A 14,093-nucleotide genomic window follows, 5' to 3' on the forward strand; every position below is an offset into this window, starting at 1 on the left:
ATACTTTTTTGCCCCACTGTATATGGACTACTATATCTATAGCCTTACATGATGTGCATGTGCATATCCCTCCTAACATATGCAAACGTACAGACACACACACACACAAAATGCTAATGTGCACAACTTGCACGAGTCATAAATGTAAAACCCATACACACCCAATACCATGGATCTGAAATGTGTGTGTGCGTGTGTATGCTGCCGTGCTGTTCAGTGCCCTCACATTACCAACTTAGAGACCGACAACATTGTGAAGTGCAGCCGTGGGCAGGAGTCAAATCGGCAGCCTCGTTGGAACTAACCGAACAGAGAAAATGATGCAGATGATGAATATCACACACATCAAGAGACAGAGAATACAGCATCCCAAAAGGCACCCTATGGGCCCTGGTCAAAAGTAGAGCACTACATTTGCCATTTTGGGACACACCCAGAGTAAGTGTTTGCTCATCTCTTAACACCATTCATTCACCATAGGGGAATAACTGAAAGAGGAAGAGAGCAGTAGACGAGCAGTTCTCTCAAAACCTCTGAACATTATCAAGAGGCAAAACCAATGACTGACGGAAACAGCCAAACAACCAATGACTGACGGAAACAGCCAAACAACCAATGACTGACGGAAACAGCCAAACAACCAATGACTGACGGAAACAGCCAAACAACCAATGACTGACGGAAACAGCCAAAACAACCAATGACTGACGGAAACAGCCAAACAACCAATGACTGACGGAAACAGCCAAACAACCAATGACTGACGGAAACAGCCAAACAACCAATGACTGACGGAAACAGCCAAACAACCAATGACTGACGGAAACAGCCAAACAACCAATGACTGACGGAAACAGCCAAACAACCAATGACTGACGGAAACAGCCAAACAACCAATGACTGACGGAAACAGCCAAACAACCAATGACTGACGGAAACAGCCAAACAACCAATGACTGACGGAAACAGCCAAACAACCAATGACTGACGGAAACAGCCAAACAACCAATGACTGACGGAAACAGCCAAACAACCAATGACTGACGGAAACAGCCAAACAACCAATGACTGACGGAAACAGACAAACAACCAATGACTGATGGAAACAGACAAACTAATCATTGATTTTATCAGAGTCAAACACTCCTTACTGGAAGTACCCGCTCTTGACTAAGTGTGCATCCCAAATGGCACCCTATTCTCTTTATAGTGCACTTCTTTTGACCAGAGTCCCACGGGGCCTGGTCAAAAGTAGTGCACTACATCGGGAATAGGGTGCCATTTAGGACACACACAAAACAGTCTTATTTGAAGAAAAAGCCCAAACTTACTTTACAATGGAAAAACAAATACATAACAGCTTTACCCTACCAAAATGTGCTCAGAAATCCCTGGGGTCTCAATAGATTCAATGCAAAGCTTTCACCCTTCCAATGACAGTAACACAATGATAGACTTCAAAAGGAAGGAAACAATAGGGTGTGTACTATGATAGATAACTAACTTATAAATGCTCTAACAGCATACAGAGAGGTGCATTCAACAGGCACGTTGTAAGTGTGTAAGACCGGTAGTTTAATAGTAAATAACTACGCAAACAACTGCTAAAACATTCTTCTGAAATGACTGTAAATGACAATACCAGTCCTAGAATAAAATATGAAAAAAAATCCCAAAACCTGTGTGTGCAACACCCCCAGTGTACTGTGTTCCGTAGGTAAACGTTGCAGAAATGTCCTTAATAGAGATTTGTATTCTACATGTCAGATAGATATAGGTCACGGAGAACAAACATGCCCTATCTGAACGTATCCAACATCTCTTACCGTTGGCGGCGGTGAGGAAGCACTTGTTGACGCCGCGGGCCTTATTGGTGAGCTCCTCTGTGATGTCCATGTGCGTGTGCACCTCGTCCCTGATCTCCTCCAGCGTGGCGTACAGATCGGCCTCCCAGTAGCCCTTGTCCAGGCAGTCAATCAGCTCAGCCAGCTGCACCTTGGTGCTGTAGTACCAGATGGTCTTGTCCTCCTGCTCGCCGTCCTCCTCACTGGGGTGGAGGAAGGGAGCGAGACACCGGTGGAGGGTGGTGGAGAGAAAAAGGAGGAGGGGAGAGGGATAAGATGGAGATGGAGGGGAAAGAGAGAACATGAGAGTAGGGAGACGGAGGGAGAGAATAAGAGAGAAAGAGAGGATGGAGAAAGATCGATGTCTTTGATTAATTGATGCCATCATCAAATGACAAGCAGTAGAATGAAGAACATTTAAGCAGACACCTATAGTAAATTGTCCATTGTAAGGACATAGTACTGACAACTATTTAATACACGTCTCGTCTATGGTGCCAGTTCTCCTTAAAAAGTGTCATTCCGCCACTTTACAAACTCATTATCTAAAGCACCATACCGGTGTCTAGATATGTGAAAACGGCATGTTTCTGTGATTGCTGAAATAAAAGGTCAAAAAAAAAAAGCTTTTCAAAACCTGCAACGAGTTTCTAGCCAGAGGGGAAGCTATTTTCTTGCTCCACGTCACCGTGAATCTCATAGTGTTTGAAAATCCCAGTTTTTAAAACGTTCCAACTTTTGGTTACGTCATCAGGTAGAACGTAGATATGCACCGTTTTCACATACACTGTATGTCCACACTGGTATTGTGCTGGAGGTTGAGAAGTGGTGGAAATGTGCTTTTAAGTTTCAACATCGACTTAGCTGCAATCTTGGGAAACCTGATTATAGGGAAATTAGAGTATAACACCTTTGAGCACTAGGCATGCATAAGACATAGGCCCACATCAAATATCAACAAAACTACACATTTGACAGTTTTGTGCACAGCACGATCTAGGCCTGGGTCTCACTGGCCTTAGGCAGTATTCCAACAATCTAGTCAGCATCCTCTTAGGATGCAACCACCCACTCGAGACACACACATTCTCTCTCTATGGGGATGGTGTAGATCGATTACGCTGTACCAGGTGAAAGACACTTTCTTGAGTGGGAGCGGCAATGAGACAGTGAAGGCTAACTCCGAATCCCTCTGTTCAGGTGTGTGTGTGTACATGAGTGTGTGACACTCCTCTCAGGTTAAAGGAGTCTGCTACCACACCATCTGTGACTAGTGCTTAATTGCTGGCGCATATGCTATCACTTAGTAACATTTGTGTGTTTACATTGTCTTTATCCTTCAAACAAGTGAGGGCATTGGCCTTCCTATACCTTACCAGAGAAGCTAAACAAGTGATGTAAGTCGCTCTGGATGAAAGCGTCTGCTAAATGACTCAAATATTCATGTAAACGTTTCAATAAAAATCAATCATTGCCACCTGTCATGTAAACAAAGCTCCCAGCTTGAACATGATCGCGTTTGACAACTGCTCACGCTTCTGCTTCAATTTGGATTCAGGGTTATCAGTGTTTCTTAGGTGGATAACGTCGGTGCCTGATTGAAATTGACACTGTACACATGAATAAATAAGTAACAATAACTTTTTTAATAAACCCAGCAAAAAATAAAGAAAACTGACCTTTTTCAGGACCCGGTCTTTCAAAGATAATTTGCAAATATCTAAATAACTTCACAGATCTTCATTGTAAAGGGTTTAAACACTGTTTCCCATGCTTGTTCAATGAACCATAAAAAATGTATGAACATGCACCTGTGGAACGGTCGTTAAGACACTAACAGCTTACAAACGGTAGGCAATTAAGGTCACAGTTATGAAAACTTAGGACACTAAATAGCTCTTTCTACTGACTCTGACAAACACCAAAAGAAAGATTCCCAGGGTCCCTGCTCATCTGCGTGAACGTGCCTTAGGCATGCTGCAAGGAGGCAAGAGGACTGCAGATGTGGCCAGGGCAATAAATTGCAATGTCCGTACTGTGAGACGCCTAAGACAGCGCTATAGAGAGACATGACAGACAGCTGATCGTCCTCGCAGTGGCAGACCACGTGTAACAAACACCTGCACACAGATCGGTACATCCGAACATCACACGTGCGGGACAGGTACAGGATGGCAACAACAACTGCCCGAGTTACACCAGGGACACACAATTAGAGGTCGACCGATTAAGATTTTCAATGCCGATACCGATTATTGGAGGACCAAAAAAATCCGATACCGATTAATCGGACAATTTTATTTATTTATTTGTAATAATGACAATTACAACAATACTGAATGAACACTTATTTTAACTTAATATAATACATCAATAAAATCTATTTAGCCTCAAATAAATAATGAAACATGTTCAATTTGGTTTAAATAATGCAAAAACAAAATGTTGGAGAAGAAGTGCAATATGTGCCATGTAAGAAAGCTAACATTTAAGTTCCTTGCTCAGAACATGAGAACATATGAAAGCTGGTGGTTCCTTTTAACATGAGTCTTCAATTTTCCCAGGTAAGAAGTTTTAGCTTGTAGTTATTATAGAAATTATAGGACTATTTCCCTCTATACCATTTGTATTTCATTAGCCTTTGACTATTGGATGTTCTTATAGGCACTTTAGTATGGCCAGTGTAACAGTATAGCTTCCGTCCCTCTCCTCGCTCCTTCCTGGGCTCGAACCAGGAACACAACAGCCACCATCGAAGTAGCGCTACCCATGCAGAGCAAGGGGAACAACCACGCCAAGTCTCAGAGCGAGTGACGTTTGAAACGCTATTAGCGCGCACCCCGCTAACTATCTAGCCATTTCACATCAGTTACACCAGCCTCATCTCGGGAGTTGATAGGCTTGAAGTCATAAACGGTGCAATGCTTGACACACAACAAAGAGCTGCTGGCAAAACGCACGAAAGTGCTGTTTGAATGAATGCTTACGAGCCTGCTGCTGCCTACCACCACTCAAGTCAGATACTTGTATGCTCAGTCAGATTATATGCAACACAGAACACGCTAGATAATATCTAGTAATATCATCAACCATGTGTAGTTAACTAGTGATTATGATTGATTGTTTTTTATAAGATAAGTTTAATGCTAGCTAGCAATTTACTTTGGCTTACTACATTCACGTAACAGGCAGTCTCCTTGTGGGGTGCAACGAGAGGCAGGTGGTTATAGCGTTGGACTAGTTAACTGTAGGGTTGCAAGATTGGATCCCCCGAGCTGACAAGGTGAAAATCTGTCGTTCTGCCCCTGAACGAGGCAGTTAACCCACTGTTCCTAGGCCGTCATTGAAAATAAGAACGTGTTCTTAACTGACTTGCCTAGTTAAATAAAGATTAAATAATGGTGTAAAAAAAACAACAACAAAAAACAGCCAAATCGGTGTCCAGAAATACCGATTTCCGAATGTTATGAAAACTTGAAATCGTCCTCAATTAATCGTCCATTCCGATTAATCGGTCGACCTCTACGCACAATCCCTCCATCAGTGCTCAGACTGTCCGCAATAGGCTGAGGGAGGCCGGACTGAGGGCTTGTAGGCCTGTTCTAAGGCAGGTCCTCACCAGACATCGCCGGCAACATTGACAAAAGCTGATGCTCTTCCTCCCTGGAAAGGCCTGCCTGCTCCAAGACATCTGTCACAGTTAACAACTCCATTGTGGCCTCCTACCAGACTGTATAAAAAAAAACTCCTTCCCACTCTCCACTGGCTCCCATCAGCAGTGTCCATCAAATGTAAGTCCCTGTTGCTTGCCTATAAGGTAGCAAGACGAATCGATCCTGGCCCAATCTGCACATTTTCGTTTTTGCCTTAGCACTACACACCTGATTGATATCCTCAAAGCTTAATGAGTTGATCCTTTTAATCAGCTGTGTAGCGCAAGGCCAAAAACAAAAATGTCCCCAGGACCAGGTAAAGGGTCAACCATAGCAGGTCAGCACCCCTGGAGCAAATTAGGGTTAAGTGCCTTGCTCAAGGGCACAGACAGATTTTTCCCCTTGTCGGCTCGGGTATTCAAATCAGGGACACTTCAGTTACTGGCCCAACCCTCTAACCGCTAGGCTACCTAAGAAACACTGGTTTAGGTAAAAATGGTCCTCCAAAGGACCTTTCGATAGAAAGACCGGGGTAGCCATTAGAAGTGGCCTTCAACACTCATCCTTTTTGTTTAAAAAGGAGTTTGGACACTATACTCAGTTTAGTTTCGTGGTCTTCATTTCACAGTGTGACGACAACGGTTTTTATGTTCCTCCTAGTGTCAGGACAGCAAACAGTTCACACAACAGCATCCTTTCAAAGACTGAGAAGGCGTCGGTAGGCAGGGAAATTATAGACCAGGCCCGGTCCTGCACAACAGCCACAGGTGAGACAACAGCCCTAGCCCATCATCCCATCCCTCCACGCTATCACATAACCCCGTGTTTCCCAATCCGTTCCTCCAAGGCCCGTAGCAATTGCATATTTTGGTCCTATCACACCTGATCAAACTAATCAATTGCTTGAGAAGAGATGTCCATGGAGAGATAACATTACAGAATATTCAGATATTAATGTATTGTCTAGAAGAGACATAATTATCTGCCATGTAGAATAGGAAATTGTAATAACCATTTATTACACGGAAGATATGAATGCAACATGCAACAATTTCTAAGATTATACTGAGTTACAGTTCATAAGTATATCAGTCAATTGAAAGGCCCTACAGAACTGTCAACGGGATTCCTCTCGGGGCGGTTGAAAGGCCCTAATCTATTGATGTCACATGACTGGGAATACAGACATGCATCTGTTGGTCAAAGACACCTTCAAAACAAAAGGTAGTGGCGTGGATCAGAAAGCCAGTCAGTATCTGGTGTGATCAACACTCCTCTTCAATGGCTGTGTGAAGTTAATGGATATTGGTTGGAACTGGAACAAACTGACGTATACGTCGATTCAGAGTATCCCAAACATGCTCAAATGGGTGACATGTCTGGTGAGTATGCAGGCTGGGACATTTTCAGCTTCCAGGAATTGTGTACAGATCCTTGCGACACGGGGCCGTGCATTACCACGCTGAAACATAGACACTTTCTGCCATTTGCTCGGTACAGTTGAAACCGGGAACTAAATCTCCCACATATAAAGTGTTAGTTTTATGTTTCATGACCTGAAATAAAAGATCTCAGAAATGTTCCATACCCACAAATAGCTTATTTCTATCAAATATTGTGCACAAATTTGTTTATATCCCTATTAGTGAGCATGTCTCCTTTGCCAAGATAATCCATCCACTTGACAGGTGTAGCATATCAAGAAGCTGATTAAATGGCATGGTAATTACACAGGTGTACCTTGTGCTGGGAACAATAAAAAGGCCTCTAAAATGTGAAGTTGTGTCACACAACACAATGCAACAGAGGTCTCCAGTTTTGAGGGAGTGTGCAATTGTCATGCTAACTGCAGGAATGTCCCCCAAAGCTGTTGACAGAGAATTTAATGCTAATTTCTCGACCATAAGCCACCTCCAAAGTCATTTTAGAGAATTTGCCAGTACGTCCAACTGGCCTCACAACCTCAGATCATTGTAACCACGCCAGCCCAGGACCTCCACATTTGGCTTCTTCACCTGCGGGATCGTCTGAGACCAGTCACCCAGACAGCTGATGAAACTGAGGAGTATTTCTGTCTGTAACAAAGCCCTTTTGTGGGGAAAAACTCGTCTTGATCTCAATAGATTAGGGCCGAATGAATTTATTTAAATTGACTGATTTCCTTACATGAACTGTAACTCAGTAAAATTCTAGCATGTTGCGTTTATATTTTTGTTGAGTATAATTTTGAAGTGAGTGAACGTCTGTTTGTTGTTGTCTACTTACACCACAATGCGGCGGTCCAGGAACCAGTACTTGCGGCGGTGGCGGTCATAGCCGATTGGCAGCTGGCGGATGTATGGTCGGCTCTTCTGTGCCTCCGTCACACAGTCCACCACGCCGGGCACCTTGTGTGCTACGCACACCTCGCACTGCCACTCGTCCTCGGGTACCTCCACCAGTGGCGGCTTTACGCACTCCAGGTGGTAGACGGCCGAGCACGTCTCACAGCAGAGGAGGTCCCCCAGCCGGTGGCACACCCTGCAGTGGTCGTCATACGCCACCACCCCCTCCGACATCAACTCTTCTCTAGCCAGGTTGGTGGCCAGGAACTGGTCCACGAGAAATTGAAGGACCTTAATTTTGCTCTCGAGGGGCTCGTAGGGGTACTCCTCGCCCTCCAGTAAAGGGAGCACCTGGCGGTACTCTGGGTCGCTCTCGCAGTAGGCGCGCACCATCTCGGGCCAGGTCATGCCGTCGATGAAGTAGAGCGTGGAGTTGACGCTGTCCTTGAGGTCGGCAGGACCGAACGTGGTGTTGGATGTGTCCTCCTCGCGCAGAATGGCCTTGAGCAGGGCAGTGTGGGTCTCAGCCAGCAGGGTGCACTGCTCCTGGCCCGCCAGCGCCGCACAAAAGTCCTCAAAGCGGAACGGCGAGAGGCGCAGGACCGAGCCGAAGTTGCGCAGCACCTCATAGACGGCCGAGATGTTGAGGAGCTGACTGGCCGGCACCAAAAGGTCCTCTGAGGACTTGGGCAGCTCAAGGGGGGGCACCTCCTTGGCCTCGAAGATGGGCGAGCGCGGCCGGTGTGGGCGTCTGCCCCTCCGGCCTGAGACAGAGAGGGATGGAGAGAGAGAGAGTGATAAATTATGTAAAGAATTTAAATCAATCAAGAGACAAAATGGGGTCAAGAAAAAAGGCCCTTCAATACTAAGTGCTGGACTCTGAGAAACACAACAAAGGCAGGTGAAGAAACAAAGACAAAGCTAGATACATACCGAATGAGCCAAAGCAGGCAGCACAATTCCTATCAACCATAACTGCTGTCGATGTTTCTATCAAACAGGCAGGGATTCTTATTCAACACATTTGAGTGTGTAATTATTTTGTTACTGTTTATGAATAACAGCTCTGAATGTGTGCATTACTTTCCTTGTATCAACTTTTAAGTATAGCCTATTGGTTATAACCAACTTGTATTTTTTACCCTTCCATAAATCCCACTGTGTATATCAAGTCTGAATCTTTTCTATAAACAGAATTTCTCCCTTTGGAAAGAGAACTTTAGATTTACTCAGCACATTTTTTTTTTTATCAAGTCTTAAAAATTTAAATAAGCTAACCTAGCACCTGGTACATGAGTATACACCGTGCAGTGGAGAATTTGGCCTTCCTTCATCGACGGCATGACCTGACCCTGGGCCAGAATATGGGTGCTGATCTAGGGTCAGCTCCCCCTGTCCATGTAATCTTATTCATTACGATCGAAAAGGCTAAACTGATACTAGATCAGCACTTTTTATGAATATGGGCCCAGATCAAGTTCAGAATCTGAAACATGGATCCACACACTCTGATATCAGCTGGAGTAGTTAGGTATAACAACTAACATACTAATAGTTTTAAATTAAATTTCAAACATTAGACAGGGTGTAGGCATAGACGAGGTGACATGAAAATAACTAACAAGCACCACTCCCCTGAGCTGTGTGGCCCCAGTCAGGGCTGTGTACAAAACCCTCTGCCTTCGTTTTCCTTCGGCCCTATGCACAGAGTCTCTATCTATGTGTAAGCATGTATTTGTGACTCAGTGTGCTAAAATGAGTGTGTGTGATTATAGGTCATACGAAAGGCACATAAACCACTCTTTGCACAATTCAGCCATATTCGCATGGTAAGCGAGCCTATTTGGGGTAGGAGGTTATTGGCCTAATCAGTCACTGGGGTGCAATGGAGAGAGAGAATTATGATTCAAGAAATACCAATGTTGTCTAGGCTGTACACATCTGTGCTTATGAGATGTGGGGCAACTTATGAATAATACGCAGACATTTTAGGATGAATACCATATCAATAAATCTAGAATTTTATGGAAATATAATTATGCATTGAATTACAAAATGGTTCCTTAATAATCCACAAATGGCTTGAAAATTGTTTATGCGAAGACCAAAGTACATGAATGACATCAACGTCACTTACACAAATGGTTAGACATTATGCAAGAACAAAACTATTGTTCTTTACAGTTCAATTATTTTTCAAATAAGTTTGCCATTGCTCTTGCTCGTTTACACTGATAGATTGGCTTTGCTATGGTTACCGTACAATTTACTACGTGATATTATAACGAGTTAAAGCTGCAACAGGTGAAATTAGAGCGCCTCTTTTCAAAACAAAGGGCCTTGGCGATTATGTCCCTGTCAAGCTGATTTGACCACAATCTCGCGAAATATATCGCAAACACTTGCCTTTCTAAAGGAAAAAAAGGTTTAAATTAAGGGAAGGGGGATCAATTACAACTGGTTGATTAAACTGCGCATTTATTGTTTACATCTACTACAGGAACTGTTTAAAAGGTATATTCATGCCATGCAAGACAACGCGACAAAATGATCAAATGGTATAAATCTTCACGTGAAATTTTGTAGCCAGATAGTGCAGCATGGCATGCTTGTTGACGCATATATGTTAACAGATATTGCTAAATTAATGAATGGAAAGTAGCTAAATGTTCATCTTGAACTAACGCCTCAGCAAATAATGTTTTATGCAAAATGGTGCAATTATGCAAATGAACAATTCCGTTTGACAATAATCCCCATTGTCAAATGCGTGTTCATTTTTGCCTAAAGTTGCTGATTTTTTATAACAGAAAACATGCGAGGCGACAGTAGTGTTCACTGTGCGGGAACTAGCAAACGATCACCAGAGCTCCTAAACAAAGGCCTGTTTATGAGTGCAATCTCCATTTTGAACAATGCACATTGCTTACCAAATGTGCTAAATAAGAACTGTAACACTTTAAAAGCATTTGAAAAAAAATGCTTCTAAATTGCAAGCAAACGTACCTGGAGTGCTGCCGTGCGTGCTATCATGGCTCCGAAAGCTGCTCTCTGTACAGTAGCTAGCATCATCCTCATCTGGTAATTCTTCCAGAAAATCGGACTCATTGCCCACGGCCTCCTCTTCGTAGTCTGAGGGATTCTCGTGTAAAAGTTCGTCTTCCTCCGACCTCAAACTAATATTATCCTCTTCCTCGTCGCTATTGTCATCGTAGACCACCTTGCACAGTGGCCGTCTCCCCCGACCACCTCTCGAACCCCTGCCTCTTCCTCTGCCCCGCGATGTCGTCGCTGCTCCAACTTTCCTCCGGCCCCTGGACGAATGGTAGTTCTCTCTCCGATGAATTTCTGTATCACCGGTATCCACCACCGAGCCTCGTCCGCGGCCACGTCCTCGGCCCCTTCCCCTACCACGGCTACCTCTCCCTCTCCCTCTCCCTCTCGAACCGCGAACTGGCCCAGGGGAAACCTCCTGCATCTCCGCTGCCTGTTTAGGCGGCCTTCCTCTTCTCCCTCGCATTGTAGCAGATGTATTATTTTTTATTTCAATTTTAGCGCGCGACTAGTCCACGCAAACCCGAAAAAACGGGCACCCTCGGAAACCCTAACCAACGTCGCGATAGTCTCAATTAGCCCCACCAAGCCCCGGGCTCAATTTTTAGTAGAAAGTTCAAATAGAATGGCCGGCTTCCCGCTTTAGGTCGCCTGCAGTCGCCATTTTTCTTCGGATCTCTCCCTCCGCTGAAAACAGACAACAGGCCCTGTACGGAGGTCACGTGACTACTATTCTACAGTCGACGCATTTAGTTCATAAAATGTGTTATCCATGCGAACGTGATGCCCCCACGATTGTTTATTTACGTTCACTTGTCATGTCAAGTCACACAAATCAAGAAAACATGGATTTAATTACAATGTAACAGCATTGTCCATTTGCAGCTGACGTCGTCATTCTAGCCAGAATGTAGACCAGCATACGTAGTCGGGACACGGGAAAGATCAGAATCTTGAAACCAAGTTGTTATTAAGTCAGTTCCAGAGTTCCAGCACATATTAGGGATAAGTTCACTATATGTCAACATTTGAGTCATGTAGGTATTGGTAGTTGATGTGTTGCTATTATCAAAGAGACTCCATTTGTAATTTTGCTAATGCAGAGTGGAGTTATTCAATAAACTTATTTAAATGGCAAAAAATACTCATAATATATTGTGTATTGCATTGCATTGGATAATGCCTTTATTTAAAAAATAGGATCGGGAAAAAATATTCAAATATTGTGTTTACTTATTGACGCAAACAGCGGACATTATGAAGAGGTCATTCAACATTCTGGATCAGAACGAAGAGCATCAGAATAGTTCCATCACCATGAATGATGGTGACATAACCTACCAATGTAGCAGTTGTGGTGCAGCATTGTTTCTTTTTTTCTCTTTGTTGCGACAATGTTTCCTAAATCCCTCTCTTATGATAGGGCCTAGCTACATTATGTATGCTCTCAATGTAACCTATTTAGATCAGGCCTACTACGTATAGTGTACTGGTGCCTGCTCTCTGTAGTTTATCTATGCCAAGGCTTTTCTCTTTAAAACAAGCACATTGCTGTATTAACTCCAGCAGGCAGACGTCTAATTATTTCGATGTTATAGCTACATTGTTAATAGAAGCAGTCGGCAAAGTGAATGGTCGTTCAAAAAATAGCTGACACTCTTAAAAACGATAAATAGTAGCAGGATTAACATGGATATGGGTTAAATTGGGAGTCTTTGAATGTAAAAAACATCAAGTTGTCGTGGCCGAGTGGTTAAGGCGATGGACTAGAAATCCATTGGGATCTTCCCGCGCAGGTTCGAATCCTGCCGACAACGATGTCTTTTGATGATGTAAATTGGAAGTTTCCCTCTAAAGGGCAGTACTTCCAATGCCTACATCTTTCTTCTATACATTCGTTACGTCCATTTGAATGTAATTAATATCTTGACATTACCTACTGTCGTCATGTAAAAGGCGGTACAACACAGTGTTAAAAAATAAATACTTCATTTTCTGTTTGCATGTTCCACGTAGCCTTGAGCAGTATTGCAAAAAATATTGATGTGGATATCTAAATTAAATACACTACATGACCAAAGGTATGTGGACACCTTCTTTTTGAACATCTCATTCCAAAAGCATGAGCATTAACATGGAGTTTGTCCCCCATTTGCTGCTATAACAGCCTCCACTCTTCTGGGAAGGCTTTCCACAATGTTAGAACATTGCTGCGGTGACCTGCATCCATTCAGCCACAAGAGCATAAGTGAGATTGGGCACTGATGTTGGACGATTAGGCCTGGCTCGGAGTCTGCGTTCCAAGTGATCCCAAAGGTGTTCGATGGGCTCGAGGTCAGGGTGCTGCGCAGGCCAGTCAAGTTCTTCCACACCGATCTCGACAAACCATTTCTGTATGGACCTTGTTCTGTGCACGGGGGCATTTCCGTGGTGAAACAGGAAAGGGCCTTCCCCAAACTGTTGCCACAAAGTTGAAAGCACAGAATAGTCTAGAATGTCATTGTATTCATAGACTGTTCTCTCTGCTTACCGCACGGCAAGTGGTGCCGGAGCACCAAGTCTAGGTCCAAATGACTTCCTAACAGCTTCTACCCCCAAGCCATAAGACTCCTGAACAGCTAATCAAATGGCTACCCAGACTATTATGCTGCTGCTACTCTCTGTTGATTTTCTATTCAGTCACTTTAACTCTAGATGCACATATTACCTCAATTACCTCGACTAACCGGTGCCCCCATACATTGACTCTGTACTGGTACCCCCTGTATTCAGCCACACTATTGTTATTTTACTGCTGCTCTTTAATTATTTGTTACTTTGTTATTTTTTACTTATCACTTATTTCTTTAAAGTGTATTGTCAGTTAAGGGCTTGTAGGTAAGCATTTCACTGTAAGGTTGTATTTGGCACGTGACAAATATGATTTGATTTACTATGTAGCTTTAAGATTTCCCTTCACTGGAACTAGCCTAGCCCGAAACCATGAAAAACAGCCCCAGACCATTATTCCTCCTCCACCAAACTTTACTGTTGGCACTATTCATTGGTGCAGGTAGTGTTCTCCTGGCATCCGCCAAATCCAGATTTGTCCATGGACTGCCAGATGGTGAAATGTGATTCATCATTCCAGAGAACACGTTTCCACTGCTCCAGAGACCAATAGCAGCAAGCTTTACACCACTCCAGCCGATGCTTGACATTGGGCATGGTGATCTTTG

The 14,093-nt window shown here is 43.7% G+C and overlaps 1 protein-coding gene and 1 non-coding gene across 8 annotated transcripts in view; one reads left to right on the forward strand and one right to left on the reverse strand.

Moving 5' to 3' along the window:
- LOC109865269 (nucleosome-remodeling factor subunit BPTF) overlaps positions 1-11,769 on the reverse strand; it is a 55,329-nt gene extending 43,560 nt beyond the window's left edge. For 5 of the 7 annotated variants that reach the window (XR_004204500.1, XM_031799617.1, XM_031799614.1 and 2 more), the window contains exons 1-3: positions 10,828-11,769; positions 7,763-8,585; positions 1,827-2,047 (exon numbers count right to left, since the gene is read on the reverse strand). Coding sequence is in view for 6 of the 7 variants with exons in the window: in XM_031799617.1 (XP_031655477.1) it covers positions 1,827-2,047; positions 7,763-8,585; positions 10,828-11,341 (1,558 nt within the window). In the remaining variant the exon portion in view is untranslated. The remainder of the gene's footprint in view (positions 1-1,826; positions 2,048-7,762; positions 8,586-10,827) is intronic. The other 2 variants (XM_020453372.2, XM_031799616.1) reach the window with 1 other exon arrangement.
- An 841-nt stretch (positions 11,770-12,610) lies between these two features.
- On the forward strand, positions 12,611-12,692 carry trnas-aga (transfer RNA serine (anticodon AGA)). Its single transcript has one exon. It is a non-coding gene; the product is annotated as a tRNA-Ser (tRNA).
- Positions 12,693-14,093: the final 1,401 nt, after the last annotated feature.

Source organism: Oncorhynchus kisutch, linkage group LG20, assembly GCF_002021735.2.
Source record: "Oncorhynchus kisutch isolate 150728-3 linkage group LG20, Okis_V2, whole genome shotgun sequence".
In the NCBI taxonomy this organism is placed as follows: Eukaryota; Metazoa; Chordata; class Actinopteri; order Salmoniformes; family Salmonidae; genus Oncorhynchus; species Oncorhynchus kisutch.